We start from the raw sequence: 24,240 nt of genomic DNA on the forward strand, positions 1-24,240 counted from the left end.
TTCAGCCTAAGAGAGAATTCTCCCTAACAGCAATGTATACGGAGGGAGAGTTGAAGGTAATGTGCACCCAGGCCCCAGAAAGCCTTGTGGGCAATGCAAAGGGTCAGGAATTTAATCCTTGCAGCCACTGGGAGCCAGTGAATAGATTTCAGGGCTGGAGAGATCCGATCCCAGGGTTTGAGGCCAAGGACAAGACGCGCAGTCCTGTTTTGGAGGAGTTGCAGAGGGTGAAGAGTAGAGGCAGGCAGATTTAGAAGGAGGCTGTTGCAGTAGTCCAGCCTAGAGAGAACCAGAGCTCTGGAGACTGACCTTCTGGGGGAAGAAGAGGAAGGGAAGAATATCTCTGAGGAAGTGGAGCTGGTAGTGTGAGCTGACGTCAGATGTGAGGAGAGAAGTAAAGTGTGGAGTTGAAGAGGACCCTGAGGTTTTTAGTCTCACAGGTGGGAGCAGGAAGAGGGCCAAGAGAGGCCAGCCAGAGTGTGACAGGAAAGGAGTGAACAGGTGTGCCGATTAGGAGAATCTTGGTCTTACTGGCATTGAGGCAGAGATCATTGACGGCACACCACTCCTGGGTGGCAGACAGTCAGATATGAGAGGAGAAGAGGTGGCGGAAGGGAGCCTGAATATGAGTCACATGTCATCCGCATAGCACTGAAAGTTGGGGCAGACAGCGGCAATGTGGTGGGCAAGAAGTGGCAGGTATTGGTTGAACAGCCAGGGAGAGGTTAGACCCCTGGGGAACACAAGAGGTAGGAGGTAGAGGAGAGGAAGGACTCAAGTTGGACCTAGGAGTGTCAGAGAGGAAGGTCAGCCAAGCCAGGTCCCGAATGGTGAAACCCATGTTATCACAGAGACGGTTGAGCAGGATGGCATGGGTTACCTTGGTAACTCAAGTCGTACTCTTGTGTGAGTGTCAAAGGCAAAAGAGAGATCAAGTAAGAGGACAACACAGGGGGTGGCCTTGCTGCAAAATGTCAGTGTCCCAACATCTAGGAGTACAGATATGGGGGTAGGTCTCCGTCTTGTGCTGGGGCCTCCCCTCTGGAACAGCCTCCCTGCCACTCTAAAACTTGAGGCAAACCATCTCCAGTTCCAGGAGCACATCAACACCTTCCTCCTTTCTTCTGCCTTCGCCCCCCCCTCTCCCCTGCTGATCTGTTCTCTCTTGGCACCATGCACCTGGCCACCCTCTATCCTCCGGGCCCAGGTACCTGCTCACCCTGGCACCCTCCCGCACTGCCACCAGGCCACCCCTTTCACTGGGGTCTGTATCTGTACCCCATACAGCTCTCACCCCTTTTTTCTTCCTGCACTTATCAGTTACCCCATCTGCTGCCTTAAACCTAGCACTTGCAAATTGCTGGCTGCACTACCACCGTTTGTTGCCTATATTATTTATTATTAAGCGGTTTCTCCTTTGCTTCTCACTTTCCACTTCTCCCCCCTTACATGCACTCCCCCCCCCCTCGCACTTGCGCATTCTCAATGTCACTGGGCCTAGTAAGTTCGCTGTTGTGTTCTTGTTCCCCTCCCTTGCCTTGTCGCGCTCTGAAACACTTGTGTACGAGCGCGATAGAAATAAAATATCAATATCAAGGGAAGGCTTTCTTCAACAGGAACATCCAACGCCGTACATTGGGGACCTTTGCTGGAGCCAGACTTCCCGCATCTGTTAAGAGTATCCAAAATAGTCATGCAACAGTGCTGCAGCATTCGTCCACTAGAAAAGGTTGCACTCTGCTTCTGGACCAGGCTGCACCTTCTCTTGCAGCTGCAGCTCGTGGGCATCTGCAAGCGGAACCAACGGCAGGAAAACTTACCTCCAGCGACCCCCATCCAACCTGCCAAGTCGGGGGAAAATCGCAGAGCAAGGGTGGCGAGTAGTAACGATACCTACCGTTGCCCTCATCTCCACCCTTTAAAAGGTTTTTTTCCATACTTTGGTTTTGCCAATACTTGTTGCAAAAACCCGCCAAAAGCTAGAAAAGCATTTTACTCAACAGTAAATTCCTTGGATAACCTTTTGCAACAAACTCCACCTCCAGAGGACCCTTACCCTAACTTTTGCCCAAGTCCTAAAATCATTGCACCCAGTCAACTTAAGTTCGGGCTAATATTCCTGTGGACTGTTGGTGCTATAACTAATGATTATGCTGCACGGACTGTCCGTATATTCGTAGTATTGTGTGATATTATTACCTGTTCCAAGTCAGGTTTATATTCTGTTCTTTGGCCAAGCATAAAGAGTCTTTTTACACTTGCTGTCTAAGTGTAATTCTTGATTGCTCATTGCTGGCACTCACTGCAGACCCCTGGCTCCACTCCTTTCCAGAGACTAAGCCTCGATGACTCTCCATACTACCTTAATTATTTTGGCTGCACTACCAGAATTTCCCCCTGTTCACCAAGTACGGTGGCCTCCTAAAGTCTGTCCAACAGGCCAGAGTTTAGAAACCCATCTTAACAGGGCCTTGTGCCCAAATGTCACACGTACCAACACAATATTACTCACAGGTATGAGTTCTTTGGAAAGGGTGGAATGGGATTCAAGTGGAATTTAGTTTCAAACTAATTCATTAAAAGTTCAAAAACAATTTACCAGCAAGGTAAATTCTGCCCCTTCTTCCACACCCAAGGCTAATCCAGGGGCAGGGCACCCGACCCAGGTTCTACAACCAAAAGTGAGGGGAGATGGGCGATAAAGGGGCTCGTTCCAAAAGTGATCATGTAGCGGACAGTCAGTTATTCTCATTTACCCCTACACCCAGACAACACTAATTTTCCCAGATGTGATGGATCATCAGGGGCTGGAAATGAGTTGCTGGGGCCTCAATCTTCCGCCCTTTGTTCCAGATAGAGGGGCCCAGGGTTTGCAGGTTCAAGGATTTTTCCAGTCGGGTCCAACTGCAAGAGAACATCCCCCGTCAGCGAAGAAATGCAGAATGCAGCCCTCTACAGGACACTTCACAGGAAGGTGGCGAGTTCCAACGACAATCACAGTTTGCAAGAGACAGGCATCCTTCCAGTCGTGTCTACAGAAGCTGCTCCAGGACAGGTTACCTTGAAAATGGAATTCGGGGAGAAGGCGACTTGTGGCACAAGCTGGCGACCAACCAAGTAATGTGCTTGAACATGGAATGGCTTGGAGAAGTAGCACACGGGAGGGAGCTGGGCAGTCCCTGGGACACTTTGGCTGTCCCTCTAGAGCCTTCCGAGGGGTCTATACTAGTTGGTCCCACTAGTCCAAGGGCTGAAGCACTGTCAGGGGTCTTCCAAGATCAGGCCGAGGAGTAGGGTTTTGCCAGTTCAGGAGTGGTCTTCAGGTCATTTTCTTCAAAGGATTCTTGTCTCCAACGTAGATCTTAAAAATAGTTGCGAAAGTGGTCGCCCTATCCAAAGTCCCAGCATGAAGCAAGTCCAACAGGTTTCTACTAGATCGCCAAGTTTTCCAAAAACACTACGGTGGAAGAGTGGGATTAATGGTGGGGAAAAAAAGACACCCCCGGTTTCATTCTAGATGAGGCCTAACTTGTACCACTGCACATGTAACAGAATTCATTGTCCCTCATTGGAACACTGGTGTAGCACGCGCTAGTAAAGCCATGCACCAGAGGACTCTAAGCAAAGCTGCAACGGCAGGGAACCAAGTTCCCGCTCTGAGGAGGGCATGTGAAAACAAAATGTGGAAAAGCCTTACTGCAGACTTGTGCATTAGTCAAATTTAGGAAACGCTGCATGAAAGACTCTTAAGGCATCTTACCATCAGTGAGCTTCGATAAGCAGAGAAAGTAAAGGGTTTAGTAGAATGCCACGTGGTTCCGTTAAAAACAGAGCGAATACAGGGACATTGAAAGGGGGCGATGCTCCACCTCCAAAGACCATTCAAATAGTATAGTGTTAACTGCCCCCTTTGTACATTCATAAAGTGAACAATAGAGTTACTAACCACTTAAGTAAACTATCCCGCCCCATCACACTATACAAAAGAAATCCTTCCAAGTTTACAACTGGCAGCAGGGGTTTTTGATGGAATACTGTGACTGGTACTCCAGCAATGCCACTAACCAGTGGCATTAAGGCCGGAATAGGGCAATTTTGCAGGAATAGCAATGGCGTTATTTCTGCACTGAAATATCTGTCAAACTCATACTTACCCCATAGTTTATGAAGAAAAAAAAAATCATAGCTATTTGGAGCCCAGGGAGCAAGTAGGTCGTCCTTTGCATAGGTAAGTGGCGGCATGCGCCCAGAGGAATTAAATCCCTTCCCCGAGACAGCATACCATATCTAAGCGCTTAGGATAGAGTGTGATGGTATGCTAGAGGTACAGCAACCTCTACAGCGTGGCGCCTTCTCCTTTACAGACATTGAGTGAATAGAACTGTCTTGGTAATCTTCACAATGCATCCATCCCAGCAACACCACAAAGTCCGTGCAGGATTTCCTTTCTCAACTCAAGCCAATAACTCGGAAATTGGCACAGAGATGTAAAGCTAGAGGGTTGATCAGCAGATGGTCTTTGAAGCAGGCTAACAAGGAGTTACTTTGCTGCTGAAGAGCAATTGAAGTCAGAGAAAAACCAAACAAAGCAAATGCACAGGGTTTGCCAAATTTAAAAAGGGGTCTAGTGTCACAAATAGGAAATGTGTCCAGACGGACTACGGCAAAGCGCAAAAGACAAAAACGCAGCGTGCACAAGATGAACAGCGCAAGTTAGTACCTTGAGTCCTCGAAGTAACTGGTAGATTAGAAACTGTATGTGGTCATCTGTCAGCTTCTGGCACTTCACAATATTATTCAGGTCAGCACCCATTAAGTTGGTCACAAGGTAACTGTAAAAAAATAAATACAGTTACAAGAAAAAGAAACCCTGCGGTTCACCCCACTAGCCTTTCCGTTCACTGGCTGCCTAGCGTCAAACTTCAAGTACTCGGTCTTACATTTAAAACTTTTTAGCTTTGTAACTTCACCAACACAGTCCTTGTTCTGGACTATCCTCTAAAGAGCAGTTGGGGGCCAAGCTTATAAGATCACGGAGCCCTCTTCCTGACTATCGCCTACAGCGCTCAGGTCTTATCCATTTCAAGAGACTCTGAAATCATGGCTATTAGTATCCACCCAGGCTAAGGGTCTGCATCCTTTTCTCCCATCAGCCCTAGCCAACAGCCCATGGTTGGCAAACACAGGAGTCATACGTCAAAAATCTGGAGAGCCGCAAGTTGCACACCTGACTGGCCGTTACACCAACTCATACGTTCCTCAACCTTTTAGTGCCAAGATGGCAGCAATGGTGGTGAGCACTTTCTAAAATGTAGTCATTAGAAAATGTTATAGTAAATTTACGAGGGGTTCACTAATGCCGCAAGCGATCTTGAAACAGTTGAAACGCGGACCCTGAAGTGAGCCGGTGGGAAATACTAAACACCTTGCACCATTTTAAGATTGTTTTTCCCTGAACGTCCGGGGTCCTGGAGGGGAACTGTGAAAGTGAGCCCTGGAGTGGGGGGGGGGTCTGTGAAAGTGGGTCCTTTGCGCACCAGAGACATTATGGAAGACTAGTTGAGCATATAGCCTGGTGGGGGGGGTCTATATATGGGCAGACTGATCCGTTTGCAGGAAGCGAGCTAGCACAATCATTTGCAAGCGTGTGGAGTAAATGCAAATGCTGCATTCCACACTCAGGCCAATAACCTGAAGCAAATCTTTCTCCAGTGGGGCGCGGGCAGAGGATCCCAGCCAGTGCCTTCACAGAGTCCGGAAAAAACATTTCAGCTAGCCTCAAATTGACAGGACTGTTCTACTACAAAGTCCTAGAAATACAATTCTCTAGTTATACAAAAGGTCAACTAAAGACCAAGGGTCATCAAAAAGACTTGGGTGATATTAGTCCTTAAGAGAGCCATTCCTGGTGGCACCACAGTTCCCTGCTGCGTTACCAGGCTCTCGCCAATTTCCCCTGGCATCTGAGCATAGAAGTGGGATGCCCAAACCCATCCGGTGTATTTACATAGACAGAAAAGGGGGGGGTTCGGATTGGTTCCATAAATGAGGACAGGAACAAGGCCGCTGAGTGGCCATCAGCCAGGTATTGCTTCAGACTCAGTGCATTGTAAAAAACGCACACTGAGGAGTGGGGCTGTGCATGTGGCCACAAAGTCGTATTAGTGATAGCAGTGCCTTTAACCATACTCCTAGTTTTATGCCTGGTGGCTTGCTAACCTGCCTCAATCGCTAGCATTAAAGTGCGCAACAGGCGGTGAAAAAAAGAATTGGAAAAGCAGACTGGCACAGGCATTTGCAAGGCCCTGCAGTAATGGCACAATTTGGCCATAAGAGGACACCAGTTGGAAAATGGTGTCATTTTCGAGACCCACCCCCCCCCAAATTGGAATGCCTTATACCGAAACGGCATGCTTATTTTAACAGGAATTCACTGCAAGGAACATATGGTCAGAAGTACCTCCAGCGATTCGATTTAAGACCTTTTTGTTGTAGTGCATTTAGACCTGCAATGAAGCCATACACTGCCAAACTATTGAGAAATAAAACCGTGAGGCCAAAGTTGAAGGTTGCTGCTTAATAGAGCAATTAACAAGATATCTCAGGAGGCAGTGTTTTATGTGGGGGAGGGGCAGGTAGTGGGTGGGACCAGCATGCCCATTGGATAGGCAAATAATGCAAGGGCCCCAGGATCTGCATCCCTTACACGCCTGCGCACTCCTCGCTGTACACTCCTATGGAATAGTTTCAGCAGGTTAGGAGGCACTAAAGTGCCTCCTAATAAAACAAAAAACAGAAGTAATCTATGTACATGGTAGCAGGATTAGTGGGTTAACATGCAGAAAGTCTGCTGTGGGCCATGCTTTCAATGGCAAGCAACATGCTAGCAATTAGAATCAAGCACCACTTACACCTCGTTAAAATTATCAATGGAACTCGAAGGCGTGAAGACATCCAGGAGCCCGATGACCTGCAAACCAAATAAGAGACATTTGATAGCCAGAAGGGTGAGAAAGGCTTCCCAAACTACAAATGATATTCCAAACAAAACTACAACTCGCTTGTCTCAGAAGCAAGACGATGAGGAGTAACACAGGTGCGATCCCCGGGTCCACGCTTAGAATCCTCTGGGTATTAAGCGGGTTATAAATACCCAATTATAAATTTACACTCCAATAGAATTTCTGTAACCTTACTGATTAAGCAGGATTCCCTGGAAGCATTGACAATTCATAATTGGTTTCCACTGAGCAGATCCGGGCCACATGGCCCTGTATCAATCACTGCGGATGGAGCCAACAATGTAGCTAGATGACGTCTTCCATAAAGCAAAAAATCCCAAATATCAGTCCTCGTCTCCCCCCGCCACCCACTTATATGGGACAAAATTTAGACTGAAAATCCACTGAAGTGTTACATAGCATTCCAAAATGTTGGCAATGGGCAAATTGCTGAAGGCCACAGAGCGCTTGGTAAATCCGTAAACTTGTGTCAGTACTCTGCTGGTGGCAATGGCATTTCTCGTAACCAGAGAATCAAAATGGCCACCCACCTCAATCGCTCTGGAGGTCTTGCGGTGCGTGCAGATGTTAATACTGCAGACCACTTGATTTTTTAATTTGAATGCAAACGCATTTAGGAGGCAAGCACATTTTCTACATTTTGTGGGAACAATGGGTTTGAAAATCCTTTCTACATATACGTTCACAAGAGCTAGAATTTCAAGGGCGATTTAAATTCCCCCTGCCCCCTGCTCAACGCTCTTGTCCAGATAAAACTGCATGCTCACAGCACTTCCAAGTCCACCTCAACGGGAAATGGAGATAAATCTTTTACCCCAGCATAACCAATGGGAATTGCATTGTGTAGCTGGGTAAATCCCTCATGAGCTGAACTGCTGCTGTGCGCAACACAGTCACTTGCAAAATTATAGTAAGTTTACACAAGGGTGCAGCTGTGGGATATAACACAATTACAACATAGTTCCTAGTTGCTGTGTAATTCCACAATGGCCAACAAACATGAGTGTTTTTCACTGGATCCTCAAGTCAGATAGCAAATCCTGCTCAACATATTGAAAGGTGTACGCGAAGAGGCCGACCGAGCTACTTACATTTTCATGCTTCATGTGCTTGAGTAACCTAAGCTCCCTGTATGTCCTCCTTGCATGAACAAGTGACTGGAACGGTCTCGATAGTTTTTTCACTGCCACCTTCTGCCGCGTTTTGGTATCATACGTTGAGCTGTAGGAAAACAAAGCAAGCAAATACATTGATCAGAGAGGAGGGCAAGCTTGTCAGACATGACATTAAATTAAAGAAGCTGGAATAATCTACAGGAGGGCAACATATTTGTACGTTGTTCCTTTATTTTATCATAATTATTGGAAAAGTACTCCTAGAACAATACAATCCGAGTCATTAGTACTTGACTTGCGTGTATTTAACACTTTTATGTCAGCTACGACAGTATTCAAGCATACCTGTATCCAGATCAGATCACCACCCACAATGCCCAAACAGCATGGGGGACAAGCAGCGGTGGAGAACCAGGAGGACTCACGATTAGGGGGTCATTTTAAAGGAGTTTTCTTAAAACAAAAAGAACCAAAAATGCCTAACTAGCCCCACCGCTATGAGGGAAGGTGCCTACCTAATGAAACAAACACTAAGAATGCACTTTAAAGTCAAAAATGAAGTGTCTGTGCGAATCCTATCCAGTTAAATGGCCCTAACACTTTGGGAAAAACATCCAATCAAAAGGCAAAGGGGATACTTTGTACAATAGCCTCAGCAGGGCACCTGCCTAGACCAATTTACACTTGGTTTGTTCTTGGGTTTCAAGTTCCTTTTTACATCACACGATATTCTTCCCAGACTTTGGATCAAGGTATGGTTTCCACCCTCTCCTGTTAATCAAGAAAAACTGTCTTGTTGTGAACATGTACAATTCTCCAGGAATTCTTGTAAACAAACAACGCAACTCCCTAATTGGAATCAAAATATTTTCCAGGGAGAAAGTAATTAGCTGCTTATTAAAATATGTTCTTTCCCCATAACGCTGCTGGGAACCCACAATTCTGCAAACAGTTTAGGAGCAGTAATTGCAGCACACCAGAATGTACAAAAGGGGAAGGGATGTGGGTCACAGTTTGTCATAACAGAGGGGGTAGTAAAGGGCACGACCATCAACCAACCCTACTAAAAAAAACTCATCCTTGTACATACACCTCTGAAATTCGGAACTAAAACACAACCATAACTATAGCACAACAAACCGCATGCACTTCACTACGCCACAACAACAAAACAAATCACACAGCCTCGGCTACCAACCGAAAAACAGCTACGCTCAGCAAGCAGCATCACCCAAACTCAGCACATCACAGTTCTCTCGCTCCTTCTCCCGCTCAGTCCTACTAACTTACACTCCCACCGCCAGAACCATGCAGACGACAACAGTGCATGGTATAAGATCCTTGAAATTCATCTTGAGATCATGCAGTAATATAATTCAAGTACCTTCCAATGCCAATTCTCCTCTGGTCACTGATTCAAAAAGATGGAAGTGGAACTTTGTGGCTAGAAGCAGGGGGTAGATTTCTAGATGTTCATGGTTTCCCATTTTTTTGTTGAGCACTCTGCCCCGTTTTTAGGGAGTAAAATTATTGTGTATGCGCCTCCTAGCTGTGAGCTGGTTTTGAGTAAATGTCACAACTCAGAGAACATAGTGTGGATAGCAAGCAGAAGCGCAGAAATTCTGATTGTATTCTGTGGTGCAGTTATTCTGATCCAATTATCGTCCTTACCAATCTAGGAGAGGCATTTTCTCCTGACCCTTGAATTACTCCATTAAAATGGCACATGAATTCCTATTGGCATGTTTTCTGACAGCCACGTCAGTGATTAGCGATATTTGTTTTGATATTAAACATTTTCTTTTTCTGTGTCGTCTGAGCAGTGTTGACAAATGAATAGCCACAATGAATCCTATAGTTTATTCTGACCATGCCAAGCTTTTTTGTGCATGCACATTTTTCTCTCTGAGCAGGAGTATTTTGGTAGGTATTGTAGTACGTCTTGGACTGGTTTATGAGCTCTCCTTGTTATCACATAAAATATTAGTTTTTTTAGCTTATATGGAAAAAGAGTTGTAAGGTGCTCCTTTAACACCGATTTGTAAAGAATTGCAGTGGTTGGAAAGGGGTTTGGAATGGGAAATTTCCATCCAAATTCTTTGGAGAGGGTAATTCACTAACTACACACAGTGGCTTACATGGTTATTCAGTTGCGCACACGGAAAATAGTGTGCAATAACTAGAGGGAACATTGGTTAGGTGCAAGACAAAAGATGGGGGCGAAACCGGAAACCGCCACATCGTTTACTTTCATTTTAGTCCAAACCGACTTTGGTTTGCTTGAATAACCAGATCAATTAACGTGCAGGATATGCAGAGACTGAGCAAGGTACAGTTGCAAATAAAGATGCAAAAATACAAATGTTCGATGCAGCATCCATTTGCATCAAGCCCAAGAACACAAAACGACGGGGCTTTCTAGCTCTAAACATTAAGGATTGTCCAGAAAAATGGTAGACCAGAGGCAATGTGGCATGAAGTGCCTTACTGGACCAAAGCATCACAAGAGAGGTACAGTAACCCCTGGGAACATCACCTCGCAGGAAAAATAGCGTATTATTAAGGGCTGTGACTTCAGTGCGCTTTGCTACTTGGAGAAATTGGGGGCCATGGGAAGTTCCTTTAACTCTGGCTAAAGGACTCAAAAAGGAAAGTGCCGATCACAGCAATTCTGCAACTGCAAGGGGTTTAGTGGGCCAAAGAGTACAAATTAGAGTGTGCGTCTCCCTGCTTGTTCAGATAGAACATAGCCGTGGTACTGTCTGAGGACCTGCACTGTCTGACCCTTGAGATGTTGCTGAAAGGCCTGAAGATACGAGGTCTGCCAAGAGTTCCAGGAAGTTGATGTCTTTGGGCTGTAGCGTGCATCCACTGGCCTTGGCCTGTGTGGTGGAGGAAGTGAGGTGCGCCTTCCCCTCCACCCCTCAATCAGGCGAGTGGAGCATCTGTAGTTCGGATCACTTGTGCTGGTGGAGCGCGAACAGGTTGTCCTTGGACCACCAGCGTAGAGCCTGAACCAGGGTCAGCAAAATCACCACTAGATGTCCCACTGTACGCTTGCCTGAGACCACTGCTTTGCTAACCATTGTTGCATTGAACACATGCGCAGACCCACGTTTTTGAACCAAATGAATGCAAGAGGCCATCATAGTGAGCAAGAGCATTGCTTTGCGTACAGTTATCTGGCGACCGGAGTGCAGCCCAGCTGGGAAAAGCACAAACTATAGCTTGCCAACGGGAGCGAGCGAGCAAGTTCCAACATACTGTAAACTAAGAAAACTACAATACTGCACCCCTCATTGGTCATAGAAATCCCCAGGGTGCCCGCTGGAAGCAACCACCCAAGCGCGGCACGGGCACTGCCATCTTCGGTCATGGTCCCAACATTCCGATACCTTGCTTGCGCCAGATCCCCTGCATTCGCTGCCGCGAACAATGCCCAAGGAGAACATGGCTATTCTGGGCATCAAGAGGGAGGCTCCCGGCTAAAGAAACCAGGCCACCAGCAGACAGGGCGCACTCACCAAGACTGGTCTCCAAAAGCAGACCATCCTGCTAAGCCAGCAGCAAGGGGGGGGGCTGCTCCTGCAGCCTCTCCACAAAGTTTGACTCGGGGGGGGTCCAACCTTGGGACGCAACTGTCTCTGCTGGGCATGTACAAAACCTTTGCAAAGCCAGTCCAAGGATGGTCCGTTTGCACTGCATTCAGAGCTGCAGCATCTCAGTAGATCCTAGGAAGCCGGTCCAAGGATGTCCGTCTGCACTGCACTCAGACCTGCAGCATCTCAGTAGATCCTAGGAAGCCAGTCCAAGGATGGTCCGTTTGCACTGCACTCAGAGCTGCAGCATCTCAGTAGATCCTAGGAAGCCGGTCCAAGGATGTCCGTCTGCACTGCACTCAGACCTGCAGCATCTCAGTAGATCCTAGGAAGCCGGTCCAAGGATGTCCATCTGCACTGCACTCAGAGCTGCAGCATCTCAGTAGATCCTAGGAAGCCAGTCCAAGGATGGTCCGTTTGCACTGCACTCAGAGCTGCAGCATCTCAGTAGATCCTCTGCACTCGGAGCTGCAGCATCTCAGTAGGTCCTAGGAAGCCAGTCCAAGGATGGTCCGTTTGCACTGCACTCAGAGCTGCAGCATCTCAGTAGATCCTCTGCACTCAGAGCTGCAGCATCTCAGTAGATCCTAGGAAGCCAGTCCAAGGATGGTCCGTCTGCACTGCACTCAGAGCTGCAGCATCTCAGTAGATCCTCTGCACTCAGAGCTGCAGCATCTCAGTAGGTCCTAGGAAGCCAGTCCAAGGATGGTCCGTTTGCACTGCACTCAGAGCTGCAGCATCTCAGTAGATCCTCTGCACTCAGAGCTGCAGCATCTCAGTAGATCCTAGGAAGCCAGTCCAAGGATGGTCCGTCTGCACTGCACTCAGAGCTGCAGCATCTCAGTCTACCAAGCGCGCCACCTCTTCACTCTGTCCACTGGGCAACTCTCAGACCTCATTTCAGTGACTTGTGCATCTAAACTATGCACACTCAAAAACCACAGCACGTGCAGCCTCTTCAAATGCTTTGAATGTACAGCTTGTGTGCATTTTTTTTTTCTACATAGTAACATTAGTATTTATTCCATGAAGAGACAAGAAAAAGCACGCGTGGCAAACCATTACAATTAGACCTGTAGACACGAAGCTTAGCAGCTAAAAATGGCCAGAAGGACAGATTGCAATCTGCGGCCCTCGTTTTGCCATTAATGTCCACTCTGGGCGAGCGCTGGCCCTCGGAGAATAGCCTGAATGCAGCATTAATTGCGCGGCAGCTGCCAGGCTGTCTGGCGCCTTCTCGCCACACCTAGCGTTTACTCGGGTGGCGGGGGTACCTGGGTAAGCAGACGGGCACCACTTGCTATTCCTAATAAGCTTTCCTTGTGCATCAGGGTGGCTCGCTCGCTCGCAATTCCCAGTGCAGCAGCAGCAGCAGCAAATAGTCCGGTTTCCCAATGTCCTGCACCAGACGGGTCGCAAAACAGGCCATATGCAATAGTGTTTCGTGTAACAGACAAACGTCTACAACTAGATGCCCAATTCGCACCAATTTCCACAAATCAATTTAGCTAGAAAAAAAAATTACAACAAGTCCGAGTCTGACAAGGTTCTTAATGGCCTGACCAGCGGCTTGAAAGCACTGCAAAGGCTATCCAAGGGCAAGAGCATAAAGGGGCAGAAGGGGAGGGGGGGGGGGGGCCAGACCAAGTTCCAGATTAGTCTCCCACGGTATTCCTTTGCCCCCACTCCATGCTACTCCTGCCCTATAAAAGCTGCCACACGTCTGCTCAGCCACAACACACCACACGACTCTCGCAGGGCCTCGCACCTCGTGACCCTGTACACCCCGACAGTTCACTGCTCAACCGGTTACCTCACCGCCTTCCATTGGGGGAGGCAAAATGGCTGAACTCCTTTCACTCAAATGTACCAAAACACTGCCCTTGAACCCAATCTCTGCTCCTTCCAAACGGTCCATAACCCAAACCTGCACCTTAATGCCCAGTTGGGGGGTGCCCACCTCCCAGCTGGGCATTACTGCCATGCGCTGTCCAATGCCCCCATTAGGAATCAGGTTCCAATTCCCTCCTGCAGCTACTTCCATTCTCTTGTGCAGTGAATCTGTTCGAGGCGCCCCCCTTTCTTCACAAAATAAATCCATCCCACGTACCTCTCTTCTATTTCTAAAAGAAATAGACAAAGGTCATGATGGATCCAAAATGCCCAGTGCGTCACAAATAATACAGCCTCACTAGGTGCTGCTGAAGCGCCCCACACTGCACCATCCACCCAACTCTACTCATTGTGCCCATCCTGGGCCCAGGCCAGCGGTATTCGGATCATACGCTGCGTAGGAAGAGGAATAGGACAAGGCTATGGGAAAGATGCAACGGGAGAGGCGCACCGCCTGCACCCTATGAGGCATAGCTGAATCATGTCGCCAAAGCACCACTGGGGACCAACACTTCTAAAGCTAAGTAACCAGAGGTCTTTGCTTCCTGCACAATGCCATCTCCCGCTAAATACTCCATTCTAATATAGTTGCCTCATTATGCGGCGCTAATGCGCCCTAGCACAGGGTGCAAACTGTGCACTCGCCACACTTAGTGATAACTGCCTCTTGGCGAGTAAGCGAAGGGTTTGCCGCGTGCATGTGCAGAATGGAGGTGGCGAGGAACTATGGCTGGCTTATGGTTTGCAACTTGAAATGTCTAACCCTGGTTCTGGTGCCCGTTGCGTGCAGGGCCTGTAAGCTCAGTGGGGACAGTTTCCAGGAAGGCCTGCGAGTGGGCAGAGCGAAGGTTCGGTTGGGGGCTACTCGATCTGGAAGGGTCAGCGGTTTGTGCACTAGATTACACTTCCCTTCAGAATACTAGGGGACGGGGACAGGAATGCTTACCTTGCAGACATACTGCGTTGTGCCCTCTGCATCTACCAGACCCTGGTTACTTCACACACCTATGAGCCGGAAACACGTGATTTCCACACCACTGGGCCCATGCTCGGGGCCTAAGTGGCAAAGTAGCAAACTTAAGTGTGGAAGAAAGAAAGGATTGAGGCGGCCAGTCATGGCGCTCATCTGTTCTCGTCGCCATATTGGACATCTCCACCCAACTTAATTGATATTCTGTGAAAGTTAGTGTGGCATGGAGATCCTTTCCAAAAACAAAAAAAGGCGGAGCCTTTAGAAAGTTCTAGTTCTGAGGGCAGCACCTATGATTGTCCACCAGGGAGGAGTTAGCAACTGAGCGAGAGAACATACAGGAGAGAAACCGGTCCCAGTTATAATTGATCAACACATTCCCCACATGCAGATACCGGGCGGCTTTATGCCAGTTTAACGTTGTTTCTTCACAAGCCAACATTCTCTCTGGCTCCCAAAATAGATATCCTGAGTCACACCCATTTTGGGAAATGTTGCAAGAGTGTTGGCAGAGGCTCTGGCTGGAGCTAGTTTCGGCAATACAGAGGCCTTAATCACCACAGAATACGCAATGGAGGAAACCAGGACAACTTAACAAGGCATTCTTGCCAAGCGTCCCAGCTGAAGGTTTTAGAGCAGAATGGTACGCTTGGCTTGCCAAACCTATTGCCACAGACACTATCACGCACACAACCAGAGGCTTTCTCCCACTGTGCACACAGGAACACAACCCCATCTCATTCATAAGGGTCAGTCAAGAGCAGCAAACTCTGGAGCAAAATCTAATAAATTGGAGCATGCAGAACTTGGAATCTACAGCAATCTCCGCGTTTGACGCTCCAGTCCACACGACCAACGCACAAGCACATTATAACCTCACCAAGAGCAAACATTGCAGAATGGTCATCTGATGAGGGATGGGATAACCAGAGAATTAGAACTAGAACTGCAGTAAACATGATGCAGCATACCCATTTTATAGTCTAAACATGTAACTGCAAAGATGATCTGATGTCCTCAGCACCAGTTCTGCAGGTTCCAAACTCGCACGCACATTCCTGACAGCTGCTGTAACACAAAGTGGCGGCAGGCAAAAGGGACTTTTTAATGTTCTTTACCTCTGAATCAAATCTAATTGCGTACCTTAGTCAGCCTTGTGTCGCAGTAATCTTTAAACGTAAGCCAAGCCTGGTTGTGGCTTCGAAGGTCAGACAATTACACAGTCACAGAAATGTGATCTCCTAAGAGTGTTAGCTCTGTGAGAAGGGCTTCAGCCATGACTGGGCTGGTGTAAATCAGCATCTGGCCCGGGCGGTCTCCAACTGCCATGTTTGATAATGTCCGGCAAGCTGCCCCTGTTGATCTTTCTGCAGAAAGTGTGCCTTGGTCTAGGACACAGGAATCCTCCCCAGGAGATGTCTGGATTCAGTGCTTCAAAAGGCAGCACTGCCATAAAGGAGCACTTGCACCAACGTGTCAGCAACTGGAGTCCCTTTGTAGTCATCCGACAATAAGGAGGCAGAGGGAGGCTGAACAAGTAGGCCACACAGTTTTTCCTAGGGCCCTCTACAACTTCCTGGTCGCCTCCCACCCACACCCCAATTTCCTGTATGACAAAGTACTCTGGGTGGGCATCAGCCTGCATTAGACCCCTAACTGCAGGCATGGTTTAGGAAATGCCCTGTAACATTTGTAAGGAGGGGACTCCCCTCATTCTTGGATTCATCTTTGGACTCAATACAAGGACTCACTAGACCTTTGGTGCGAACCCCCTCAATTCCTAAAGCCTCTGCCAGAGAGGTGAAGACCGAAGACCTGTAAAGCACAGGAAAGCTCTACTGCCCAACCATCCCCAGGGAACAGTGGGATGGAACTGCTGAGGAACAAGGCTAGCTGCTGCAGGGAAACCAGGAACCTGCATACTGGTGGTGAAAGACTCCCTGGAAGTGTCAGCCAACTTCCTGGAGTGGAAGCGCAAGCTAGAAGCAGCAGCGTGCAACGTCTGCAAGCCATAGCAATCGTGCTAGGAGGTGCACTTTGAGCTGCTCTGGGACCCCCAGTGCTGCTGTTGACTCTCAGAAGTGTTCAACCATCTAGACACTTGTTGACCCATTACCACGGATCAACCCAATCCCCGGCTTGACTTTGTGGAGCAACGCATATCGAACCGACTTGCCGCCAACCTTATAACTCTAATGTCCCAATTTAGGATCAACCAAAGCGAAAGTGCCTAGAAGCACAGCTTACAGTCTGGTGTCCAAGTCTGGACTTCAAAGTCCTGCCCTCCCCTTCTATACCTTCCAAAAGCACATCCTTGAACAACTGGCCATGCTGGTCAATCTTTTACCTAAACATCCCATTTTATGAACCTAAAGTGGCCTCTCGCATCAAATCCTGCATTCTCCGTTTGTTTCACAGGGACGGATTTTTTGTGCTTTTCATTCGCTTGCACCCATTGCTTTATTAAAGTCACGATTTTTTCTAGAATCTTGATGGACCAGCATTTTATATGGAAACCATTGTACTAGAGCAGTTTGGTTGCTAAGGTGATCCCCCTCCTCCCCCTCCCCACACCCTCCTGAAGGGTTACCCTGTCCTCGGTCCACATTTCCAAAAGCAATGAAAGCGCAATACCGGTCGGGCTGCCAGTTTCACCTTTATGATGGAGGTCACTGCTGGTTTAGTAGCGCTGCAGGCGGATTAGCCGCCAAACAGGGAGCAGTAGTTGTTTGCTACACCAATCCAGGCCAATTCTATACTAGGGCACTCAGGAGCACTCCGTTGCACGTAGGTGCAAAGTGTGGCACTGATGGGGGGGTCCATGAGCAACTCGGTGGCTGCTTAGCAGCCAGCACTAGCTTGTGATCTAGCGGCCTGTGTTGGGACCCCCGATCCCGCCCCCTCCCCCTTCCCCTTCTGTTCATGGTCTATAAAGGGGAAACTGGTTTTGCATCTCCCAAAGGACTCCAAAGCGCTCATCTTAGGTAGCCCCCGTCTTTGCCTGGTTTGGCGGCTTCCCCTCAGGGTGCAATGGGGGAGTGCTTTTCTGGCTCCGGCAAGCCTCTGGATGGAGCAGCGTATGCATACATCATTGGCAGCTTTTCTCACTTCCAGTGGGGTTTGGTCCGAGCATAAACAGGACGGGATCCCAGCCTTCTCCCCTGTACTTGCCGGCAGCAGGCACTTAGTTCATTGGCCTCAGTTGCAGAAGAAGTTACCTCCACATCGGTGGGCACACACCCACCCTCCCCAGGATGCCAAGGCAAGGCTGTAGGCCGCACCGGACGTCACTGCTGCCAAACAGTGCAAACAGCCTTTGCTAGCCTCAACAAGGCTTGCAATCACACCCCACTCGAGTGCAAGAGGAAGCGAAGCGGAAGCAGAAACACCAGTCTCTGTTTAACGCCATCTCTCACTTCGCTCAAAAGGTTACTTCTGTTGTAGGAGCAACACCAACGCATTTCCATTATTTAATGAGGAAGAAACTGTTCAAAATGTTGTAACGCAGCACTAATATGACGCACGCGCTAATCCAAAGTTCACAGCGTTTCTATTAATAGTGTGTTCTGACAACAGGACTCAGATACAAGGAGGCGTTACCAAGAGGTTCAGGGTTAAACACAAGAGCCTCGATAAACCGCGCTGGCAAGAGACACGCCGGCCTGGAAGGAGACCGAGGGAGGCTCGCATGTCTTCCCTATGTCCATGCACCTGGGGTCCCTCGAGACCAGGCCTCGCACCTTATGCCTAGGCGCTGCGTGAGCACGTGGCCCGCCAGCAAAAAGGGCCACACAGGGGACCACGGTTACCTACTAGCACAAGTTAGGGCCAAAACAAAAGTGCAGTACTTCTGGGTGCCTCATTGCTTCGGGACAATTCAATCGCAGGTGTCTCTCAGACCTGAGAGGGAAAAGCTCAGGTCCTCTGGGGGTCACCACTCATTCCAAAAAGTGGGCTTCAAAGGGGTTCTCAATCCTGGGATGGCTCCGACCCTCCTCCCAGCTCCCTAGAGCCCCTGCTCCCTGATTTGCTTTAAGGGCCGCAAACAGCTATAGTGAACTGTGACAATCCCACACCTGCCACGGTTGGCACATGCGAGTATCCAGAAAACCCCTCATGTCACCGCCAGGCCCAGCATAATCTCATTTGTGGTGCCAGGCTCTGAGAAGGGGGACTTCTATTCGGTGTTTATTTAATGCTGGTAAAAGATGAAATGGGTAACTGGAGCCGTGTGAGGTTTTGGCTTTGATGACGTTCTGCCACTGTTGGCTTGGAGCTGCGTTAAGAGCCTGAACAAGGGAACACTCGGCTACACAAACTCACACCTAAAAAAGAGACATCCCCGCACCTCCCTTTCGTGACATGAGGCAAAGAGTCCCCTGGTCTCTACCCGCTCGCTTGCGCCCTTGTGCTGTGCCCCTTCTCATTCACGGTTCCCACTGGCTCCAACCCAATTAATTTAAGTGCTGGGGTAGGTCAGACTGAGGGGGGCAAAAAGGCATAGTTCAACACCAAGTTATGCAAGAAATCTTTTTTTTTTAAAACGGCTCTACTTCCCATTTTTTACAAGAGATCCCTCTGCCATAAAGGGGCTAGTCAGGATTCTGACAACTAAAATCAGTCCTCGGTCCCAAACCTAAGGTAAATACTGCGCCAGTCTATAGAAAAGAAGAACCCTAAGCTATGACTTACTTCACCCCAGGAAGTAGTGGTGGCTCGAGTCTGACCTTCAATCCCAGAGAGTAAAAAAATAAGAAACCGAGACGCAAAAACCAAAGCATTTCTCAACTAACAGAAGGGGAAGTCCCGCTTCCCCACAAGCTCAAGAGCGTTCGTTCGTGGGCCCTCTTGGCCTCTCACACCCGAGGTGCGGTTTCCTCACTTTCGCAAGCTTTTCTAATGGTTCTTAGCCTCCGGCGGGCTTTCAGCATTTCTGGCCCAGTTGGCTCTTCGGTTTGTTCCCCCAGTCCTGGGTTATGTTTTGGGTTTGGCTCTTGAAGGCTACAGGTTTCTCCTGCTCTTCTACCGTTTTGTTCACCGCATCCACGAGTATGCTTAGGATTTCGTCCCTCATAGGAGGCAGGTACCTCTAGCCTCTTGGGTTCTGCATTTTGGTTACCCAGTCCTGGGGTATGCTTTTGCCTCCTTTGGCCCAATCGGTCATTGAGCTTTGTTCGCCCCTCTCTAGAGTTAGGCTTTTGGTTGGCCCTTGGGATACATGCTGCACTGGCCCTTTTGTCCGTTCTCCTCCACCCCTTTCTGGGGGATGCCCCCAGCGAGCCCTTCTCAGGCTCCGATGGCCCCTTCGGTATTACTGCTCCAGCCAGTCCAGTACTGCTGGTCACAGACTCCTCACTCCAGGACACCAGTAGCTCTAGACATTGGCGGTGGTGGTGGTGGTGGTGGCACTTCATGCCTCAGCGGCCTCTCTCCGACTCAGGTTCTGACTCTGTCAAAGCTACAGCGTTCTCAGCACGCTCTCTTGGTTCCACCCACCTCAGCATCTGTTTCGTACACGGCTCCTCTTCACAGCTCCGCTAGCCAGTGTTACTCATTCTGGATGCTGCTCGCCCCCCTCACTGCGCATACTTGGGCGGCAAGTTCCTCCCTGGAACTGAAGAAACTATGTGCTGATTTCCCTGAAGATGGCGACAGAAAATACAGGTCAGAAACCTAGCTTTACACATAGAGGGATCCGTATACAATTACCCTGTTCACTTCCAATATAACCAATTAACATATCTGATTCATGAAGGGGGGGGGTCGAAGGGAGGGCGTTATTCTTCTTTCAGCATTACCTTGTGCCAGGCGAGTGAGGGAGTGGTTTCACCCACAGTCGAATGCAGCGGGCCCTTTCCCCTAGTGTGGGTGTCGAGTAGCGAGTTTTGCTCCCTAGTCCAAGGGGGAATTTCTCACAGTACCGGCTCATGGCTCGCTTTGGGCAATCATGCCGCCAGCCACTTGGGTCTCTGCCTCCTACCCCCTTCTGCGTTACCTGCTCATCTCAAGCTACTAAGGGGGAAAATCAGGACCACACAATTTGTGGGGAGTTCCATGACTGGTTCTCTCCGGGTTCAATTACCCCGAGTTTAGCAGACCCTGACCCTCCCAATTATTGCCCATCCGCCAGGCACTTGGTCTAGGAAACCTATTATCTAACCTCAGGACGTCATCTTGAATCTGGAGGTGCTGATCAAAAACCGCTGTTCTGGGCCTTCCAAATTATGCAAACTACCTACCTGCCTTTCTTGGACCACCATGAAACATACGCAACTGGCAAGTCACTGATTAGAGTTATTTCTGACCTGTAAGGAGCCTTGGCTGACTCGGGTTTACTAGCTGAAGGCAGTGTGCCTGGGTGTTCATTTCAGTTGACCAGTTCCAAGTGGTTTCGGTTGGATCCCACTAGCATAAGTTACTCAGCGCACATGGGAGCACTTGGTAGCCCGCCCCGGATGTAAACGATCCGGTTCTCTTTGGTTTTTGTTATTACATGAAGGCAATGTTTGCTGGTAGCGATTTCGACTGGACCAAGCTGCTGACCTAGGACTTTCGAACACCCTTTGAACTTGCACAAAAACATTGCATTGCTTTCTTTAGGCCTCCTGGTCTGTCCAAGTCTATTAACAGCGTCCTGCAAGCTCCCTCATGACTCAGAACTCACCGCTACATCCCTTATTCCTGTCCAACCACCTTTCCCTTGCTGCTCAGAAGCTCCTTCAAATGTGTACACCACAGCCTCAACGATTAGCCAAAGTTTATTTTCAACCAGCCATGTGACAATATAGATGGTGTAGCATGGTGACATCAGCTATACTGCTGTGGAATCTATAAGGATTCCAGAAGGAGAATGCTGGGGAGAAAGGAGAAGATTGGAGAGACAGTTGGAGAGACTGAACTACCTCCCTCCAGAGACTCATTTATATCCCCTTTAAAATCATATCTAAATACTTATTCCTTTATTTGAACTTATCTAATAAATGCCTGTTATATATATCCAGTCTTCATATCCTTTGTAATGCTACAGATGGCAACTACACTGCACCTGAGGCTCATTCGATTGTTTTCCGATTCTGGTTTCTTCCGTGATCACTGAATAGCCGAGCCTCCCGGCACTCGTCCCTCGCCCCCCAGGAACACAGGGTCGTCACGAGAGTCAGCCCGGCAGGTTCAGGCCGGGGAACCGCACGGTGATAAGCGAGGACCTGCAGGCCAGAGGAGCACGCTGCGAACGCTGCACAGGGGAGGCACGCCCCCCCCCCCGACATCCCGCACCGAGGTGTAGGCCTGGAAGCCACCCAAGAGCAAGCGGGCGCTCTGCTGCCAGCAGCTTCCCCGGGAAGCATTCATGCCAGCCTCATTCAGCGGGCAAGCTGCAGAAACTCAACTGGCCGCCGTGATCGTGCATTACAAAGAAGCCACGGGAAACGGGCGCTTATTTTATTTAGTACATTTGCATCCGGTTCCTCTGGAATGCCCTGCAATCTAAGGGAGAAATCAGTTCACACGCACAGGCCATTTCCACGCACGCGGTACGTGCAGAGTAACAGTGAGTGGGAGAACTGCTGGACATCCCAATGCTGCACAGTCCTAGACTGGAGCAGGCAACACTCCCCCAATTCTGCAGCTTTGGGCCTCATGCTGCAATCTAGGGATGATAAACGCTGCTAAAGGCCAATCGGTCCAAGCACCCCATTGCCTGCCCAATCCCAGAGGAGGGAAGGGATGAGAAGACCGGGACAGGCTTAGGAACCCCTGGCTACTGGAGTCGAATCCTGTGCTCACTTTGGAGGTTTTCAATGAAGAATACCTCCTTCCTTCTCCAGAAAGAAAAAGCAGGAAGACACAGCCGAGGGGGCAAAGATAAACATCAACGCCAGTACTAAACTAGACACACAAATTCCTATAGATTCCAAGGAACTTGGGGTTGGCCACTCAGTTACCCGAGGGAACCCAGGCGTGGACCCCCTGCTCACTGTGCTCAGAGAGGCACAGCTTCACCTCACTGATGAGGCCCAACAAGGCTGAAACACGTGTATGGGGTTGCTGGTTGTACTCTTGTTCAGAGAGGAATTGCCATAGCATTTCGTTGCTGGACTGCCCATGTGGGCGGGACAAAGACTGATATGCAAATGGGTATTTCCCATCTGTGAAAGGTACAGTGAGCAAAAAGCGATGGCTGCGGACTCTCAAGGTGGGAAAAAAAAACAGCAGGTTATCATGCCATTTTCTTTCTGGAGAGCGGCGCCTGTGACGAATATATACCAACCACAGTTTGTGCCCCCTGCCGAGTATCACCATCCAAACAGTGTGGATGGCCTGCGCCCAGCACGGATTCAGTCTGCCTCTTCGTAGAGTCAAGCGATGCTTTGGACTCTGCATAGTAATGGTTTCTGCCATTTTGTGGGAGCACTCAGTGCTACAGCCAATCCTGGAAAACTATCCCAGCTTCAAATCCTCCCAGAGAGAGGTAAACCGGGTCCTAAGCTAGCTAAGCTAGCTACACAGCCCCATCGCTTTAAACCACTCATCACTGCCCCATAAAAATCAAACTTGGATTGACATAAGGGGGAGTGGTGGAAAAAACTCAAAGCTGTAGAAACTCAAACCCTCCACGGCAGCACAACCACGACACGCAAATTACAGGAATGATCAAGAGTATTCGGAATCGTGACTGGAGATTTGTGCCAAAGAATTGAGAGCAACAGATGAATTTGGTCAAATTCCAAGATACAGTTTCCATGTCCGGTGAAGGGACCGGTTATCCAGCACCCTCAAGGCAACGATTCCACTGGGGACTCGGCACCCAGACTACACTACACCCTCAACCAATCCTAGTAGAGACCCCAAGTCAAAATACAGACTGCAGCAACTAATCCACCCTTAAAAACAACTCAAAGGTCTCATTTTCATGTTACTAACAGGAAGCCACCAGCATCAAAAATCAAAGACAGAAGACAAATGTTCTGGCCACGCGAGAAAGACTAGGCCAAGGATTCTCCGATTGCCAGATCCCGGAAGTGCGTGAACCTTTGCAGGAAATGGAGGGTTTGCAGGTATAGGGCAAGTCCAGGTGATGGACGTTTATGTTGGCACAGGTACAGCATAAACCGGATTTAGCCACTACAATAGCTGATGGCGTAATAGTCCATCTCCGGGCCAGTGCTTTAGTCCCCCTTCAGGGATGGAAATAAAGCTTGGGTGACCGGAAGCTAACATAGCTTCTAGTTACCAGACATGTCCTCGGGGCAGATCCTCAATGTAACTTCTATAGGAGATTTAAAGCAGTACGTCATTTGATAGTGCATATGGACTCCTATGCCCGAAATGTCTTTCCCCGTTTACATCAATACAAATTCAACAACACAGTTCTCACACAGCTACGTTTGAAGGGCACTTGTTGACCTAGGAGTTGTTTCGGGTAGTAGTTGTCAAGTTTTCTAGGGATGTCTACGTCACAACGAGAAGCCAATTAGCTCCCACCCATGTCAATCCACGTTTCCAGCAGGCAGTTTGCTTGCTGCCCAGTACATGGGCGTTTGTGTTTTGGTCAATCCAAAAGGCTGAATGATTTCTCCAGGTGAGAGCAAACCGGACAAGGCGCATATATACATATACGATTTACAATACCAGTGTCAAGC

At 48.8% G+C, this 24,240-nt stretch overlaps 1 protein-coding gene across 2 annotated transcripts in view; it reads right to left on the minus strand.

Moving 5' to 3' along the window:
- The window catches only part of MAPK11 (mitogen-activated protein kinase 11), a 69,061-nt gene that overhangs the window by 29,605 nt on the left and 15,216 nt on the right, over positions 1–24,240 (minus strand). For both annotated transcript variants that reach the window (XM_069627851.1, XM_069627852.1), the window contains exons 2-4: positions 8,114–8,243; positions 6,912–6,970; positions 4,721–4,832 (exon numbers count right to left, since the gene is read on the minus strand). In XM_069627851.1, the coding sequence (XP_069483952.1) occupies positions 4,721–4,832; positions 6,912–6,970; positions 8,114–8,243 (301 nt within the window). The remainder of the gene's footprint in view (positions 1–4,720; positions 4,833–6,911; positions 6,971–8,113; positions 8,244–24,240) is intronic.

The sequence above is a fragment of the Ambystoma mexicanum genome, chromosome 12, assembly GCF_040938575.1.
Source record: "Ambystoma mexicanum isolate Mex_15411 chromosome 12, UKY_AmexF1_1, whole genome shotgun sequence".
Classification (NCBI taxonomy): Eukaryota; Metazoa; Chordata; class Amphibia; order Caudata; family Ambystomatidae; genus Ambystoma; species Ambystoma mexicanum.